At 55.3% G+C, this 18,622-nt stretch overlaps 1 protein-coding gene across 15 annotated transcripts in view; it reads right to left on the bottom strand.

Moving 5' to 3' along the window:
- Nucleotides 1–18,622, bottom strand: part of MROH1 (maestro heat like repeat family member 1) — a 67,745-nt gene that overhangs the window by 15,117 nt on the left and 34,006 nt on the right. For 10 of the 15 annotated variants that reach the window (XR_005368924.1, XM_038555803.1, XM_038555806.1 and 7 more), the window contains 17 exons: nucleotides 10,425–10,498; nucleotides 9,754–9,876; nucleotides 7,454–7,561; nucleotides 7,025–7,169; nucleotides 6,818–6,858; nucleotides 6,465–6,606; nucleotides 6,107–6,159; nucleotides 5,531–5,638; nucleotides 5,118–5,237; nucleotides 4,908–5,030; nucleotides 4,035–4,181; nucleotides 3,925–3,951; nucleotides 3,037–3,159; nucleotides 2,801–2,880; nucleotides 2,578–2,689; nucleotides 2,399–2,494; nucleotides 1,788–1,892 (listed from right to left, as the gene is read on the bottom strand). Coding sequence is in view for 12 of the 15 variants with exons in the window: in XM_038555803.1 (XP_038411731.1) it covers nucleotides 1,788–1,892; nucleotides 2,399–2,494; nucleotides 2,578–2,689; nucleotides 2,801–2,880; nucleotides 3,037–3,159; nucleotides 3,925–3,951; nucleotides 4,035–4,181; nucleotides 4,908–5,030; nucleotides 5,118–5,237; nucleotides 5,531–5,638; nucleotides 6,107–6,159; nucleotides 6,465–6,606; nucleotides 6,818–6,858; nucleotides 7,025–7,169; nucleotides 7,454–7,561; nucleotides 9,754–9,876; nucleotides 10,425–10,498 (1,727 nt within the window). In the remaining 3 variants the exon portion in view is untranslated. Of the gene's footprint in view, nucleotides 1–1,787; nucleotides 1,908–2,398; nucleotides 2,495–2,577; nucleotides 2,690–2,800; nucleotides 2,881–3,036; nucleotides 3,160–3,924; nucleotides 3,952–4,034; nucleotides 4,182–4,907; nucleotides 5,031–5,117; nucleotides 5,238–5,530; nucleotides 5,639–6,106; nucleotides 6,160–6,464; nucleotides 6,607–6,817; nucleotides 6,859–7,024; nucleotides 7,170–7,453; nucleotides 7,562–9,753; nucleotides 9,877–10,424; nucleotides 10,499–18,622 lie in introns of those variants that run through there. The other 5 variants (XM_038555805.1, XM_038555807.1, XM_038555814.1 and 2 more) reach the window with 4 other exon arrangements.

The following is an 18,622-nucleotide window of genomic DNA, read 5'->3' as shown; positions in this document are numbered from 1 at the left end:
GTGTGGGAAGTTCCCGCCCCTAGAAAGCAGGGGTGTTGTCAGGAGAGGGGCCGTGTGAGGTCCCCCTTTCATCCTAAATTTTTTTTTTTTTTTTTTTTTTTTTTTTTATGATAGTCACACAGAGAGAGAGAGAGAGAGGCAGAGACACAGGCAGAGGGAGAAGCAGGCTCCATGCACTGGGAGCCTGACGTGGGATTCGATCCCGGGTCTCCAGGATCGCGCCCTGGGCCAAAGGCAGGCGCCAAACCGCTGCGCCACCCAGGGATCCCCCCCCTTTCATCCTAGCTGGGTGTTGGTCCCAGTTTCCAGAGCGTCTTCAGTGCTCATGGAGCCTTGCTCCTCTGCTCTAAGCAAACAGCCTTGCCCACCCTGGGCCTTGTGACATCACTTACACACCCCTCGGCCTCTGCCTCCACCTGTCCCTGTGGGCCCTCCATCATGTGTGAGGCCTTTTCCGGAAGCCCCCCCACCCGGTCCCTGTCCATGCACAGGATCCTTTCAGAAAGCGCAGGCCTCTGCCTCTGCTCCCCTGAGGGCCCTCCCGAGCCAGAGTATCCATCAGAGGGAGGCTGGGGTGCTGGGCAGAGCACCTCATGGGACCAACTGCCATTCCTGCCAGTGAGGTCACACGTCTGTCACCTCACATGCCAGGTGAACTCCAGTTGGACTAGGGTTACGTGAAATGCAGGCCATGAAAGAAACGGAGTGGGAAAAGCCCACCTAAAGCACACACGGAAAGCAGAAACCATCAGGAAACACACAGCAGATCCGGCCAGGCCAAGAATGAACGTCGGGCTGGTTACCAAACATGCTACCAGAACAGGAGAAGAAATAACTAGCAGCAAAACTCTCATCTAAGGGCTGGGGACTGGGAACCCTGGGTGGCGCAGCGGTTTGGCGCCTGCCTTTGGCCCAGGGCGCAACCCTGGAGACCCGGGATCGAATCCCACGTTGGGCTTGCTGCAGGGAGCTTGCTCCTCCCTCTGCCTGTGTCTCTGCCTCTCTCTCTCCTCTGTGTAGTCTCATGAATAAATAAATAAAATCTTAAAAAAAAAAAGAACTATGAAAAGAACCTTATCAATGGCCTCATTTCTAAATATCCACAAATCCATCCTAATAATAAGCAGTAAATACAATTGCAGAAAAAGCTACAAAACCTCCAAAACCAGACCGTGCAGCCCATGCTTCTTAGGGACCTGGAGGTAATAGATGTTACTGCCCAATGAAGTCATCCATCAATTCCATGCAATCCCTACCAAAATCCAAGATCACAACAGGAATATTTTAGGACTAATTCATCCTAAAATCACCCAGGCTGATGATCTTGTTAAGATCTTGTTAAGAACAACTGTGGAGCAAGGAGCAACTTCATCTCAGCAAATACTGAAGCGTGTCCCGAAAGTGCAGCCCTTGGAACAAGCCCCTGCACCCCCACTCCGCCCACCCCAAAGGACATGTCCTTCCCTCAGTGTTCTGAGCATTCCAGCGCTCCTGCCTCGAGTGTCCTCATCGTCTTTTCCCCCTGGTCCCCATCACCCACCTCCACATTAATCCCAGCTAATCCACAGGCTCCCAAGGACAAGGGTGCCCATCAGACCTGACTCGGTGCCCAGCCCTGGGGGCAATTCCTGGCCTGATTGCTCTTCTGTCTCCGGAAAGAGGATGGTGGGACTAGTGCAATGTGGGGTGATCCCAGGACAAGCACCAGGAGGGCCAGGAAGCTGGTAGGGTGCCCGGGGACATAGGCGCCCTGAGCCAAGGGACCCAGGACAGGGCTGGGTACTCACGCTGACGTGCAGGTGCTCCAGGAAGTACCGCAGCAGGCAGGCACTTAGGCTGAGCGCCCGCACCCTCTCATGGCCCCGTGGGGACTTGATCCATGGGCTCAGATGCTAGGGAAGAGGGGGCTTCACACAGGTGCCAGCTCAGGGGTTAGCCTGGGAAGCAGGAGCCTATGCGCCGCAGGCAAGTCAGCATCCCTGCCAGGCCACCCGCCCCGGCTGCGAGGGCCAGCAGGCCAGGTCAGAGCAGGTCGCCCACCGTAGCTCCCGCTCCTATAGGTTTAGCTGTTCTCAGGAGCCAGGGAGTCCCACCCCTGCAATTGCTGGGAAGGCAGTGAGAGGTGCAGCCTGGCTACCACCTGCCCCCACTCTGCCATCTCGACAGCCCTAGACGGTCAGGACCTCCCAGCTGGGGTCCTGCAGGCTCTCTCCGCCCCCATGCAGGCCGTGGAGGACGGGACTACAGGCTCCCACCGGGGCTCACCTCCGTCTGCACACCTGCCCGGGAAGGCGGGGGCGCTGCCCCTGCTCACAGATCCCCTCCCCACCCCCACCACACACGTGTAGACAGCACCCACCCCCCGGTGCCCGCCAGGGCAGGGCACACCCCTGCACACCTCCACCATGATCTGCAGGCCCTGGGGGGTCATGTTCCGCCGAAGGAGGCCCGTCAGCAAACCCTCAAGGGCACGCATGGTGTCCAGGTACAGGGACTAGAGAGAGAAGAGGTACCAGCCAAGCAGTGAGCCTGCCTCCCCCGCGGCCTGCCTGCCGTCTCCGCGGGTGCCCGCCATACCTCCTGGTGGTCATCCTCTCCCTCAGGCTCAGGCAGCACGGGCAGGACGCTGTGCAGACAGCTGTGAATCAGGTCCGCCTGCACGTGCTCTTCCAGCGCTGGCTCCAGGGAGCTGATGAGGAGTCAAGGGCCCGAGGCTGCTGCACCCGCCACCCCCTGTCCAGAGGGCACGTGCACAGACGGCAGCCCCCCAGGCTCCCCTCACACCCAGAGAAAAGGATACGCCATGTAAGTGCAGGCGAGCATGGCCTTCTTCCGAATGGGTGTTCTCAGGGAGTCTGGGGGCTCCGCCTTGATGAACTCCTGGGGGAGCCAGCCCCTGACTCAGCTTCCCCCTGCCCCTGGCAGCCACGTGCCTGGTGCTGGCTTCAGGCCAGCTCCGTCCCTCCACCCAAGGGGGCGCTGCGGTCCCCCACTGTGTGTGCCCCTGGTCCACCCCAGGCCCCGTCCGGCGCTCACCATCATCTGTGCCACCAGCTCCGCTTTCCGGGAGAAGTGGAAGGAGTTGGCCTGTGCGCTGCTGCAGATGGCCTGGCTGGCCATGCACACGCTCTGGACAAGACACAGCTTCAGAGCCGGATCCTGGAAGGACACGGGGCTGCAGGAGGCCGCCCACACCTGCCCCCACAGCTTGGCTCCACCTGAGGTGGTGGCCGCTGCCTCTCCGCCCTTGGGGCTGAACCCAGAACAGGTGGCCACGCAGAGCCGGAGGCCAGACCACAGGCCCTCCCCTGGGTCCGCAGCCACACGCACATGCTCCTGCCTGAGGGACCTCTCAGCCCATCCTCCAGCTCTCGCCAAAGCCGCACGGACAGGGGCCCGGTAATGGAGCCCCCGCAGCACTCAGTTCTCTGCCTGGCCAGGGCACGAAGGGCCAGAAGGAGAGACATTTGTCGGAATATCCTCCCCGCCAGCCAACCCAAGAGGGTCCACTCTCTAAGGGAAGCCCAACTGCCCCTACTGAGGCGCGACCTGGTTAGTGCCAGAGATCCCAGAGAGGAGACATATTAGTAAAGCCAGAAGGGCTGACTGTTGTCACTGAGAGTGAGCCCTGTGAGCATCAGGGAGCAGAGCCCAGCCTGCGGGGCTGCCACCCAGCCACCTAGGTAGGAGTCCTTCTGTCCACCCGCCGGCCAGGCTGAGGCCAGAGTGCTAGCCCCTGGGCCCCCGTCCTGGTCGCGAGAGGAGGAGCTGCTCCGAGGTGAGTGGGGATGGCCCTGGTGCGAGGCTGCAGAAAGCTGTCCCCGTGGATGGGACCAGGGAACCCCCTGAAGCTCACGGCCAGCCCAGCCCCGAGAAGAGAAAAGGCAAAAGGCAGAGTTCACACTTAACTCCTACACACTGTACCTTCGTCTCTACCTTTATTCCCAGAACCTGAACAACAAAAGTGAAAGGAATTAACACAGGCGACTGTGGCGGCTGGGCCCTCCCCATGGGTGCTGTGCCGGGGCACCCACCTTGGTGCTAAAGTACTGGAATATGTTCCGGAGGATGTCCGACTCGACCTTGGCCAGCACCAGCTCCCGGGGGGCCCGTGCCGCCACGTGGCCGTAACACAGGATCAGCGTGCCCTTCAGCTTTTCCACCTCATTCTCGTTTCGGTCCTGAGAGGCCAGAGGAGTTGGCAGAGCCTCCGTTACAGTTCATTGCATGCCCCCCAACAGGAGCCCGGCGCTCACACCCCCCAAGTCCCTCTGGAAGAAGGGCAGGGCCAGTCAGCAACGTCACAGGTGCCAGCTAAGTGGCGGAAGGTGCCACCTGACGCAGGAGAGAGTCCGCCTATCAGGTCTGCAGAAGCGACAGGCAGGCCAGCCTTAGGCCCACTGGGGGCCACGTTGGGGAGGGAAAGGACCGAGTCAGGGACCAGGTGGGAGGGGGCAAGCAGAAGGGACAGTGGGAGCTGAGAGACAATGGGAGGGGGGGCGGGGTCCAGTGCTCTCTGCCCTGGAGCCCCTCCATCCGCGGGGCCCTGCAGATTCTGCAAATACAACAGGCCGCAGGAGTCCATGCCTCCTGAATCGAGCTACCCTGAGGATGCAGCCTCCATGGTGCCCGGGGGCAGAGGACACACAGACAGCAGGAGGGCAGCCCCATTCTGGCCCCTGGGAGCCCTCTGGGGGCCGCCTGCCCCTCGTCCCCAGCTGGGAGGGGCACCGCACACCAGGAACCCTGGACCAGACGCCACCTCCCTGCCTTGGCCCCACCTGAGCGCAGGCAGCTCCCCAACGCCCAGACCCTAGGACCTTCAAATCACGGCACCTCGGCCAAGACATAAGCACAGGCCGGTCCCACCTCAGACGGCCCCCTCGCTGTCACCCTGACCCCAGTACCTTAAAAATGTTGAAAATGCCAGTGGATTTTCTGAACACGTCCGACCTCATGAAGTCCTCCAGCTGGGCCAGGACGTCGTCCAGGTGAGAGATGGCACAGATCCCAAAGCAACAGGCGAGGCCCTAGGGAAGCACACAGGTGCTCTCATACCCAGGCCAGGACACACGCACACGAGTGCCTGGGGGGCTCCTGGGCACGGCGGCAGCCACCTCACGCTCGGCCTCCTCCTGGTGCCTGGCTGTCTCCAGCAGCTCCTGCAGCTGCTTCCTCACCACCTCCTTGCTGGAGGCGGCGCCCAGCGTAGTTCCAATGCATTTATACAGGAAGTTCTGCAACAGAGCAGAGAAGCACGGCTGTGCTTGACGCTCCCGTGCGGGCGCCAACCACACATGGGAGGAGGGGCTGCTGGGAACCCACCACACAGCCACTGCAAACACCATGACAGTTTTGGGCAACAGCGTGCGGAGCAAGAGGTAGGGGCAATGGGCTCTGACATGTCCCAGCCACCAGCCACCAGGGACACATCCAGGCACAAAGTCCCACAGAATCAAGCACAGGAACTTGGGAGCCTAAGGCCCGTGCCCAGGACCCCTTGTTGTGGGACACCCCGACCCCTGTGCACCTTCTCCTGGGCTATCCCGTTGTAGCAGGGCAGCTGTTTGGACATCTCTAGGCTCAGCTGGCAAGTCCACGTGTTGTCAGACACAACAGTCAGAGTGTCGCGAAGGAACTGTGGGCAGGAGCTAGAGCAGTGAGGGGCCAGGAACACACCCTGCACAGGGCTGGCTGGGGAGGGCACTGAGGCCCCAAGGCGCCCTGTGCAGTGACCCCAGGGCGGTTCCGTGCCACAGCTCACAGTGGCCTGTAGGCGACCTTCGAGCCTGGCCGTGCACACCCTGGGCTGTCGGGTGCACAGTGGGCCAGGCAAGGGCAGCACAGAAGGCTCCTGGGCCAGACGGAGGACCTCAGAGCCCCCATAACGTGCCCCGTCACAGCAGGGCGAGTGATCTGCGAGGGAGGTAGACAGTCCTCACGCCGGGGGCACGGCCTGTCCCCCGCCCCCTAGGTCAAGGCAGCCATCACACAACCGTCGGGGGTGCAGCCCCCATAGGCATGCACTGCCCCGACTCTCCCAACCCAGGCGGAAGCAGGCCTCCGTGCCCAAGACGGGCCACACCCCCGGGGCCCCGGCTCTCACCGCCAGCAGCTTTTCCTCCCACTCCTTCTGTGACAGGGTTTCTTCAGTATGTTCTGAAATGACAGTCGCTCAGTCAGCCTCGCCCGACCCAGCAAGCAGGAGTGCAATTCAGAGAACCGGGCCCAGGTCCCTGCCCAGCACCTTCCAGATATGCCTCACCCCGTGTTTGGGAGCGCCAGGACTGCTCCCACACCCCAAATGCTCCTGGGTGACACCCAGCCTCTCGAGGACACCTTTCCAGCCCCATGTCCCTGAAACTCAGGGGAGGCTGTTTCTTCCAAGTTAAAAAACTCTGGTCCCCAAAAGCAAACCCAGATGCACACCAGCAAAAATGGGGTCAGAGGCAGAGGAGCCTCACCGTCCAGGTGCTCCAGCAGCAGGGGAATGGTGGTCGCCCACCGCTGACCCAGCAAAGGGTGGATGTTCCGATGCAAGACGTTCAAGAGGCGCAGTGAGGCGGCCCCACGGCCGTCCCCCAGGTAGGGGTGGGAAGACACGGTCTGAGGAAGTACAGTGGGGAGCTCCAGACCCAGGGCTCAGCAGGCCTCATGGGGGGAGGCAAGGAGGTTCCACGGGCAGCACCTGACCAGCCCCCACGGCAAGACAGCACGTGGCAGGGGACATAGGGACCCAAGGCGAGCCTGCTCCTTCCCGACTCCGTCAGTAGCTGTGTGGTTAGGGGAGATGACAAAGGCCACACAGAACACTCACCAGCAGTCTTGTGGTTATGGCATAGGGTGAAGGGAGGCTCACTGGAAAGAAAGTGGTAGAAATGCTCAGGGGGCTGCTTGCCACAGGGCCCCGGCCTGGCCGCACCCTGGGTAGGGGTGTAGTTGGGTTCAGGGCTCCCGGGGAGCAAGAGGACAGGTTCAAGGGTGAGATCAGGGTTAGGAAGACGTGCCGGGGGCAGGGGCGCACCGTTGCCGTCGTACTGGATGAGGAAGGCATCAGCTCCCACCTCCTGCTTCTTCTGGGCCAGGTGCACGAGGCTCCGGCAGAGGGGGGTCAGCGCCCCGGTGAAGCGCGTGGGCGTGAGGAACTCAAGCAGGTACGGCCAGAGGACCTGGGGGCAGAGCCATGGTCCATGCCCAGCACCTTGGGCGTGCGGGCTACAGCAGCGGCAGCCCAGGAGCTCCCCCTCAGCACTGCGGGGACTCGGGAAGGCTTGGGGAGGTGGCCCGGCGAGCACCCCTGCCCCTGTGGCTGCCCAGCACGGGTTCAAGTCACTGGGCCACAAGGTCAGGAGGCAGCGGTCGGTCACAACGAGGCAGCCAGGGCACCGGGGGCCAGGAAGCCAGCTGTCCAGGTGAGCCCGGGCGCAGGCTGAGGGGCTGGCCACACACTCACGTCGCTCATCCTATCCACGGTGGTGCTGACCAGGTAGAGGGTGCTGATGCTGATGGCTCGTACGCCGTCCTCTGGGAGGTCCTCGCTGTCAGGCGCCAGCTTCCGAGGCTGGTGTGGGGGAGGAGCAGAGGGAGGAGCACGCGTGGGCTGCTGTGGTTCTACTCTGGAGGCTCTGGGCTCTGAGGACAGAGCCCGTATGCAAACAGGCAGGCCCTTCCCAGCCCAGCGCAGAGGGGCAGCCATGACACCTGCTACCTGCCACCTGCTGTGGGCAGGTAACACGGGCGGCACTAAGGCTTCCCACGGAAACAGGCTCAGCCGGCCTACTTCTAGTCTCCAGAGTAACAGAAACCTCAAGCCTTCCCTGCCAGCCATGGGCTCCATGGACTCCAGAAGAAATCACCTGATCCTCAACTGTGGCAAGCTGAGCTCCGTAGAAACGGGAGGGCCTTTGTGGAAATGACAGTCACCTGGGAAAACCCCCGTTTTTGACCAAGAACAGGCTGCAGCTTCTGCAGCCCAAGTCAGCAGTTTCTCTGGGGGCACCTATCGTCCTGTCTGCTAAGACCGCGCTCCAAAGCCCAGCTCCCTAGGAAGGTTCCTTGCAAGAAAAGGGCTCCTGTTTTCTAAATGTCTGGTCTGAGCCTTCCATTCATGCTTTGAAATACCAAAAGGCAAACCCCGAATAACAAAGAGAAATGGCCAAAATGCTATGACTGGAGGAGACCCAACTCTTCTCCCTCGGAGATCAAAGGTCAAGTAGAGAAAATAGGGATGGTCAGGCCTTGAATAACAAGTTATAAAGCATGCTCTTTTTTTTGTTTGTTTGTTTAATTTATGATAGTCACAGAGAGAGAGAGAGGCAGAGACACAGGCAGAGGGAGAAGCAGGCTCCATGCACCGGGAGCCCGACGTGGGATTCAATCCCGGGTCTCCAGGATCGCGCCCTGGGCCAAAGGCAGGGGAGGTAGCCCGGCGAGCAGCTAAACTGCTGCGCCACCCAGGGTTCCCTAAAGCATGCTCTTTACATGAACACAGATAGAACTTCATCCTGAACAAACATGAACAACTTCAAATGCCTGACCATCTATTAGGTCCACAAGAAGATCTCAAGAAACTTATTTTTTTTAAATGATTTTATTTATTTAAGTAACTTCCCCCCATGGGGGCTTGAACTAAACAACCCTGAGGTCAGGAGCTGCACGTTTCGCTGACTGAACCAGCTGCGTCCTCTCTCAACAAACTCTGAAAAGCAGAAATAAACCTGGCCACATTCACAACAGACAATACGATAAAATTACGAGTCCACAACGGCCGTGAATAACTGTCCACCTAGAAAAATTTTTAATATTCTAAAATAAATCTTCAAATCGCCAAACCCTGGAGACGAACAGACTACGACAGAGGTCTTGATTCTGTCCAGTACGTGCCCAATGACCTAGGTGACTGTGAAACGGGCCAAAGCAGCAGGGGTGAGCCTCCTCAGGCCTGTGGGAACAGCACCAAGCTGGACCCCTCGCGAGGGCCGTTTTAGAGGCAAGGTAGCAAGCAGCATCCACTCTGCTTAATCTCTAGTGTTTTAACTTAAACACAGAGGACCCGGGTGAGGATGCAGAGATCCCTCGTCCAGGGCTGCCTCAGCTCGGAGCTGACCTGGGCAGGCAGGGTGGCTCCATGGGCCTGCAAGACCAGGGCCGGGATGGCTCAAGGCTGTGGCGAGACCACCGACTCATGCCTGTGTTTCTGCCCTCTACCATACTCTCCCTCAGGAGGAAACTTGGATTTGCTCAGTAACTTTTTCAATAGAAAAGCCCCAAAGAGGGACGCCTGGGTGGCACAGCAAATGAATGTCTGCCTTTGGCTAGGGCGTGATCTTGGGGTCCCAGGATCGAGTCCCATATCAGGTCCCCTGCATGGAGCCTGCTTCTCCCTCTGCCTCTGTCACTGCCTCTATCTCTGTGTCTCTCATGAATAAATAAATAAAATCTTTAAAAAAAAAAGAAAAAGAAAAAGAAAAGCCCCAAAGAGAACCGCGTATCTGTCCCGCCTCTCTCTTCGGAGTCCTGGGAGCTAGGGGAGGGAAGCACTAAAGCTGCGGAGGCCCCAACTCTGAAGAGAGACAAACTGAGGTCCGAGCTCCCCATCCCCCCAGCGGAGGCCCCTCCCCTCCTCTCGCTGCCCCACTCCCGGCAGAGGCCCCGCCCCCTGGGCTGAGCTGTGCAGGTTCTGATGACCATGCCTCCTCAGAGAAGGGCTGACAGCCCCTGACCGCCGGCGCATGGGTGGGGGGGCCCCCTTACCTCCGACTCCGGGGGCAGGGCACACTGCTGCACAATGTACTCGACCATCGCCTCTCCTCCAGGCTGCTCCAAGTAGCCGTGGTGGGCCATGGCGCTGATCACCTGCACCACAGCCCGCTTCACCTGCCCAGGACTCAGGGAGGTCAGGAAGGGGCCTCAGAGGGAGCCCTGGACCCACCACCATCCAGTCGGGAGACAGGGATCTTGCTGCCCCTCTGCCGGTAGCTTTCCTGCACCCACACCTGTACCACCCCTTGGTGGGCACCTGCGCCTGCCCCCATGCCCCACCTACTCTTGTATCTGCATCTGTACCTGTGCCTGCACCCACCCCACTTCTTCAGCACCCCTCAGCTGCACACGTGGCCTCCTGGCCGCCCTGGGGGGAAGGCCTCTTTCCCTCCGGTGCCCCCCCACACCTCCCTCCCTGCCCGGGCACTAGACTACTGGCCCTCTACCCAGTGCTTGTTCCACCGTGGGCTGCAGGACTACCGCTCCCGGGGGCTAGCACCTCTCATGGGCCATCACCCCGGCTCCACCTCCCCTCGAGGGGAGGACTCTGAATCTGGAGCTGTTGTTCTAGGTCTGGCTGTGTCAGTGGTGACTTCCAGCCCCAGCCCAGCCACATATCCTGCAGCTGCTCACAGCAGAGCTGGAGCTGGCCCACTGCCTACCTTGGTGTTGGTATCCAGAAGAGGAAGCCTCATGGAGGACAGAATAAAGGGCTTCTTAACTTCCATCTGAGGCGCTGCAAGAAATGAACAGATGGCTCAGTCTCCCTACCACAACCAAGGCTGGCCGGCCGTCCACCGCTGTGGCCCTCAGCATGGAGAGGGGATGGCACCTAAGCAAAGCCCGCCCACTGCTCTCCAGGGACAAATGAGCTTTTTCCCAAAAAACATTATTTTGCCCAATAAGAAGCTGGGAGGTAGGTAATTTAGGGCACCAGGTGAAAGTGTCCCGAGTCAGGCAGAACCAGGTCTAGGGTAAGGTCTCCAACAGCACCCCAGCGCAGCGCTGACAGGCCTGGTCAGTAGGTCCAGGGGGCACCCCTTACCCAGAACCAGCAATGCTCCCCTTTGTCTCCTGATAGTAAGTGGGGGTTAACAGTGACTCTCAGGAAGCAGTCTTGAATCAACAGGAACGAGAACAAAGACAGGGGTGCCCAGGGAGCAGGGCCCTTCAAGGAACACTGTGGGATGGCACTTTAAGATTTTATTTTTAAGTTATCTCTACACCCACTGTGGGGCTTGAACCCACAGCCTGAAGATCAAGAGCTGCTAGCTCCACTGATGGAGCCCACCGGGGGCCCCAGGGGTGACACTTTTATTCCACATGCAGCCCTGGGACAGGGTCATCCTGACCCCCCGAGGCCCCAGGGCTGCAGGAACCACGCTCTGCCCTGTGGCACATGTGTGGCAGCACCAAGCACAGCACTGAGTGGCCGTGAGAAAGCCAGTGTGGGGCTCCTGACAACAACATAAATGACAGCAGGAGATGCACACCACACACGCTGAGAAAACACGAGTCTAGACCCAACTGAGAGACAAACCACCCCTCTGATAGGATGCTGCAAAGGATCTTCATGAGCCCCCAGTGAGGAAGCAGAGCAGAGCCACAGCAAGGTGGCCAAGGATGATGCTGAGACTCAGGAGGGCATAAGGAGGCCTTATGGCCGCTGTGGCCCTCAGCATGGAGAGGGGATGGCACCTAAGCAAAGCCCGCCCACTGCTCTCCAGGGACAAATGAGCTTTTTCCCAAAAAACATCATTTTGCCCAATAAGAAGCTGGGAGGTAGGTAATTTAGGGCACCAGGTGAAAGTGTCCCGAGTCAGGCAGAACCAGGTCTAGGGTGAGGTCTCCACTCAGTGGGCAGCAAGTGGACAAGGGAAATACAACACACCCAGAGGACTCGGGTCCTCAATGCACAAGAGGATCTCAACAAGTTGGTGAGAAAACAAAGGCAGATCAATAGAAAACCGGACAAGACCCTTGTCCAAGTCCCCGGTGCCAACAGGCAGGCAAGGCCTCCAGACCCCGCCACCTGCTGGCCAGGGAGGTGCGGGGACAGCTGCCCCAGGGGCAAAGCCACATGAGCGCAAGGCTGCCGAGCAGCAGGAACGCTCAGAGGCACGCAGCTCAGATCTGGCGGGGCGAAGCCACTGGAGCTGAGGGGCCACATGACAGCGCCCAACCCAGGGCGGCCCTGCAAGGTGGAGTGACAGGCGCGGTCCAGGCTGCGGCCACCAAACATCCTGCCAAGTGAAGAAGCAGCGCCGACACATGTCCTCAACCACGGGAGTGCTTGGCGAGGGGTTGGTCACTTTTACATTCCCCAAAACGGGTCACGAAGAGCAAAGAACACAAACAACCCAATAGGAAAAGTGGCACAGGCCGTGAGCAGGCCTCAGCATGAAGAGGGACGAAGGGACAGCAGACCAAGGCTCAGGGATGTGGGGAGCAGGACGAGGACTGACATCCACCCAGTCCCATGCCCCTGAGGCTCAGGAGTGTGAAGGAGTGCCCCGGTCTTCCTGCCACACATGTGACAGCACCTGTCAGGGCCTGACAACCTGCTGAGGGTGGGCGCATACCTGGCCTGCCCCCCAGGGACTTCTGTCCTCACAGAAGGGACATAAAAGACAAGCAGACAATCAATCAGATCATCACAACTGTACTAACGTCATGAAAGGAGCAGACCAGAGGCTGAGAAACAGACCGCCAGCAGGGCACCTGGTCTAGAACAGCTCTTGTGAATGAGGCACATCTGAGCTAAGAGCCAAAGAGCAGGGACGCGGGCAAGCGTGTGGCGGGCGGGAGGAGCCTCGGAGCCAGGGAAGCAGAGTGGCCGAGCAGAGCCCGCCGCAGGGGCACACGAGGCTCCCTGCTCTCACCGCAGCACTCGACCACCATGACCAGCACAGGACATTCCAGGAAAATGATGGGACTTCAGAGAAAAAGAAACCAGAGGAAAGAGTAAAAGCCAAGGCTCCGTAGCCTGTGTTGAATCACAAACGTCAGTCTGAGGTCCGGGTGCGCCGCGCTCCCTTCTGTGCAGGCAGTGGCGTTTCCCAGCTCACACTCCTGAAAGGCCTGGAAACAGCGATCGCCAAGAGGCAACGAGCACCCCTGGCCCGAGGATATTGTCTGTAAGGGCAGTTTCTCACTAAGGAAAGAAATAGGGCTTTTTGGAGAAATGGCCAATTCCGGGTCGGAAGAAGGAATACATATGGTGAGCCCAGAGCACCAGCCGCCAAAGACCACAGGGGTCACATCAAAGGACTCAGACCCTGAAGAGGCTCCCACAGCCCAAAGATGATACATTTGAGCTTTGATAATGGCAATGACTGTGATAAACTGCAACCCATTAAATATGTTAAAATCCATGAACACTTAAGATTTTTTTAAAAAAAGATTTATTTATTGATTCATGAGAGACACAGAGAGAGAGAGAGAGAGAGAGAGAAGAGAGGCAGAGACACAGGCAGAGGGAGAAGCAGGCTCCCTGCGGGGAACTGGATGCGGGACCATGAAGCCCCTAAAAAAGAACAGTTACAGGGATGCCTGGGAGGCTCAGGGGTTGAACATCTGCCTTAGGCTCAGGCCGTGATCCCAGGGTCCCGGGATCGAGTCCCACACTGGGCTCCCTGCATGGAGCCTGCTTTTCCCTCTGCCTGTGTCTCTGCTTCTCTGTGTATCTTTTGTGAATAAATAAAATCTTAAAAAAAAATAAAAGTTACATTTAGAGGTTAATAGGAAACCAATCTATTCTTGAAAAGTGACAGAGCAAAAGAATGATCAATCCTGCCCTCTCTACATGAGCCACAGCTATGGGGTACGCACACAGTACATGAGGGGAGTATCTCTTTATCAAAGTGAATCAATGAAGATGAAATCACCAAATTTGCCCCAGGCACTGATCACTGATGCAGCCAAGACCACAGTGTCAAGGGCCTCCCTTGCTCTTGCCAAACGGACGGAACTTGAGTCTGATCCCATCTCTGAATCCAGCCAAGAAACACGCTGATCCCCACCTTGAGAACAGTCGGCAGACTCAACTGTGGAGGCCCTACAGGTCCAACGGCCCAGGCGCCTCCACAGGTAGATCATGAGGGAAAGAAAAGAATGGGGGGGGGGGGCTCACAATTCAGAGAAGACTTAAATACAGGGGCTTCGTTGTTTGATGGGGACCATTTCCGTTTGGTAGGATGAAGAGCGTTCAGGAGATCAGCTGCACAATATTAATGTAAGTAAGGCCACTGAACTGTACGCCACAAAATGGTTTGGATGGTCAATTCTGTGAAGTGTACTTTATTCATCATAATAAACAAAATAGCAACACTCCAAAAAAAAGAGGCTATCAATGAATATATCAGTTTTTTACTGACCAAACTAGGATGCCTCGGGGGTATACGGCATACGAGTGATGAGACGCTAAACTGTAAGGGAGTGGTTACCATAAAACCAGGACAGCTTACTCATCGGGTTCTTACTGGAACTGGACGCAGGGAAGGGGCATCCGAAGCAATACATTCAGGTCAAGAGCCCTGGTTGTAGTTTCGAAGATCCCTGTCTTAAAATGAGTAACTAAGCCCCATGTTCGTTTAGTGTGCTTTCTGCCCGTGAGCTGACTTACAATAAAAAGATTTTTCTAATGGAGATGAACAATCTTGAGGAAGAACAGAGCTGAAGGAGGTACTCTACGAGATTCGAGGACTTCGTACGAAGACAAAAGAATTAAGACAGTGCTATTGGCGTCAGGAGGTCAGGGCAACAGAGAAGTCCTGAAATATGTTAACATAGAATGCTGAATTCCTACCCCTTAGCCCCTAAGAATGTGATTTTACTTGGAAATAGGGTCACTGAAGGTATAATTAGCTATCTTAGGAAGAGATCATATTGGAATAGGGTGGGCCTTTATTCTAATACCATGGCACCTGTATAAAAGGGGAACATGGACGCAGACAGGCACCCAGGGAGATGCTTGTAGAGATAAAGACAGAGGCAGAGGCCAGGGCAGGGCTGCTACAAGCCAGGGAATGCCAAGGGCTGCCAGCAGCTCGAGAAGCTAGGCCGGGGGCATGGGACAGGTTCTCCCTCACCCTGCTCACACGTCGATCTCAGACATCTACGTTCACGGTGAGACCGTGAGACGATAAATTTCTGTTGTCTAGCCCTCAGTCTGTGATGCTTTGTTAAGGCAGCCCCAGCAGCCTAATACATACAGGCACCTGACTCGCTGTAAAGCGCTAATGCAAGGCAATGGGGAAAGGCCGGTCTCCCGAACAAGCAGTGCTGCAATTACTGGATGCCCATATGAAAATAATCTTTACTCCCTACATCTCACACCATACTCCCAAATTAACTAGAAATGAGTCAAAGAAATGTGGAAATTCAACGATAAAGTTCCTAGCAGAAAATAGAATGTCTTCATGTCCTCCGGAAGGGCATAGGTTTCTCAGACACGAAGGCACCAACCACTGAGGATGCACACCCTATCCACATGTTTCAGACAAAGAATTCCTAGACAGGACCATAATAAGAAAAAATCCAGTGTTACAATGGGCAAAAGACTTGAACAGGAACCTCCTTCATACAAAAAGATGTCTGAAGGCCAATAGAGTAAATGAAAAGATGCTTAGCCACTGTACTCATTAGAAAATTCACATTCTCTGGTGAGTCCTATGACACAATCACCAAAACAATGGAAATTAAGAGATGACGATGTCAAGAGCAGGCAAGGAAGCTGGAGCAGCAGGCTTTCACGCATCATACTTGAGCACAGGATAGGAAGCCTACGGGGAAAACCACCTGGCGTTTCTGGTAACATTAAACATGCACCTGCCCCAAGGCCCAGAAATTTCATGCTGCACGTGCCCACCAGCTGATCTGTACAAGAACGTTCATACCAGCCTTCTCCATAACTACCCCAAGCTGGAAACAACCCACGTGTCCATCAACAAGAAAACATTTTTTTATTCACAAAACGTAATTAAACATAACTCAGCAATAAGGATGAAGTGATGTACAACATGTACAAATCTCAAACGTACAATGCTTAGGGAAAGAACACGGATGCAAGGGAACAGGTCGCCTGTTGTAACAAACTCTTCATATGAAATCCAAGAGCATGTAGAATCAATTTACTGAAGAGAAGTCAGAAAAGTGCTTACCTCCTAGAGTAAAGGTGGCTCCTGTCTGAAAGCAAGTATAAGGACACTTTGGGTTTTGGAAACTTTCCACCGTTTGAGTAATGGTTACGTGGTTGAACGATGTGTAAAATATCACCAGGTCATACTCTTAGGATTTGTGCATTTTACTGAATGTGATTTGTTCTTAATATCAGAAAGGGACATTCTGGGATCCCTGGGTGGCTCAGCGGTTAAATGCCTGCCTTCAGCCCGGGGCATGATCCTGGAGACCCAGGATCGAGTCCCACATCAGGCTCTCTGCATGGAGCCTGCTTCTCTCTCTCTGCCTGTGTCTCTGCCTCTCTCTCTTTCTCTGTGTCTCTCATGAATAAATAAATAAAATCTTTAAAAAAAAAAAAAAAAAGAAAGGGACATTCTGAAGGAAAAAAGATGACTGGAGGCCAAAAAACTTTAAAATATTTGATACAAAAAGTATAAAAGACAGGCAAAGACAATGAAGCACACATAAGGGAGTGCTAAAGAAGACTTCTGGAATAGCAGAATATTGAAATCCTATTTAGAAATCCTGAGATATGGGCAGCCCCAGTGGCACAGCGGTTTAGTGCCGCCTGCAGCCCGGGGTGTGATCCTGGAGACCTGGGATCGAGTCCCACATCAGGCTCCTTGCATGGAGCCTGCTTCTGTCTCTCCCTGTGTCTCTCTCTGTGTGTCTTTCATGAATAAATAAATAAAATCTTAAAAAAAAAATCCTGAGATAAGGGGCACCTGGGTGGCTCAGGTTGTGATCCCGGGATCAAGTCCCACATCGGGCTCCCCACAGGGAGCCTGTTTTTCCCTCTGATTGTGTCTCTGCCTCTCTGTGTCTCTCATGAAAAAATACAAAATCTTTAAAAAATAATAAATAAAAAACAAAAATCCTGAGATAAAATAAGATTTACAACTACATACTGAAAAGGCCTTTGACAGATCTGGGGAAAATATCACTCCCAGAACAGCCAACACAGTCAATAAAATTTCTGAATTTAGAATAAAAAAATCAACACCCTTTGGGCATCCAGGCAAACAGACCAAATCACTTGTATGGAAACTGAGACTGTCATCAGTTTTCAGTGCCAATACTTGATGCTCAAGGACAGAAGCAAGGAAAGGAAGGAAGAGGCGAGAGCTTCCTGTGTGGCCAACCTGGTGGCAACAGTAGCACCCACCCACACGAGAAGCTTCCTGGTTCAAGATGCCAAGGAATGCAACTCTGGCCCCAACTTCTTAATCATATTACAACACTTTAATTCAAAATTCGAAGACTTCTAAAAAGAGCAGAGCCCCGGCTCAGCCCAAGCTGAATGTGCATCCCAGATCTACCACTCATGCTCACGCCAGGCCAGAGCCATTCCTGAACCACCCCTTCCCACCTTCGCCTGCAAGCAGACAGTGATGAGGCCTTCCTGGAGGTGCCCAGGACACAGCCTGCAGGAACAGGCCCACAGACACAGCCAGCACCGGGGTCACAGCAGCAACTGTGATCAATGAGTGGGGAGAGGTGCTCTGGTCTAAGCCATCCCACCAGGGGGGAGGCTGCAGTCGTTCACCCCAATGCTACACAGTGTTACATGTCCATTATGTCTCAATAAAGCAGAAGAAAAAAAGAATAAAGTCTGGTTGCCATTGAGGAAAAAACATGTTTTAAGGACTTCTGATAGATCAACAAGCTATTACTGAATTTCTCACTGCAAGCCAAACTAAGTATGTGTTTTAATTTTATGAAAACCAGAACAGGGGACACCTGGGGGAGCTCAATCCATTAAGCCTCCAACTCTTGGTTTTGGCCCAAGGTGTGATCTCAGGGTCAAGCGATCCAGTGCCATGTCGGGCTCTGCACTCAGTGGGGAGTCTATCTCTCCCTCTCCCTCTGCCCCTCCCCCTGCTTATGCATGAGCTCTCTCTCTAAAATAAATAAAGCTTAAAAAAAAAAAAAAAAGCCAGAATGGACAGGACACACATCCCCCACAATGGCTAAAGTGAAAGGCTGACAGGTGTTGGCAAAGACACAAAGCAATATTCCTCACATGCTGCTTGTGCTAATAAGGCGGGGGCTATAAACTGTGGCACAAACATTGGACAACAGAATGGTTTTACTGACTAACATTGAACACACACATACTTTATGACTCCTAAGCATACGCTCAACCATACGTGCACAGAAGAGTGTTCCCAGTGGCGTGGTGCATCGTAAGAGAAATCACAGGCCATGGCACTTATCACCACGAGACTGGATGGACTACAGCTTAATTCACTGGAATCCTTCACAGGAAGGAAAGTGAGAGAGCTACACTACATGAATAAATCTCACACACAGAATACTGAGGGAAAGAGCTAAGTTACAGAGTAATTCACACGCTCAGGTCCTATCCACACCACCCGCCAGCAGGCCAGCGGGGCTCCAGGCCAGCACCGAGTACTCGCAGGCAAAGGTAGGGGGTCATTATGCTGAACGGTACACATGTGTGCTTTTTGTATGGGTGTTATATTTCAAAATAAAACTAATAATGCATGGAGACAGAAGTAATTCCCTAAGGTGTACTAGAGAGGGGAAAAGTGTATTCTTGAACTGTGTCATTTGGTAAGAAAAAGTCCACTTCCTTAACAAAATACAGCAGCATTTCTTGATTAAAGCTCTCCTCACTGTAAGGATAGAGGGAATATGCCTGAATATCATAAAAGCC

The sequence above is a fragment of the Canis lupus genome, chromosome 13, assembly GCF_011100685.1.
Source record: "Canis lupus familiaris isolate Mischka breed German Shepherd chromosome 13, alternate assembly UU_Cfam_GSD_1.0, whole genome shotgun sequence".
In the NCBI taxonomy this organism is placed as follows: Eukaryota; Metazoa; Chordata; class Mammalia; order Carnivora; family Canidae; genus Canis; species Canis lupus.
This window is presented reverse-complemented; position numbering and strand designations above follow the sequence as displayed.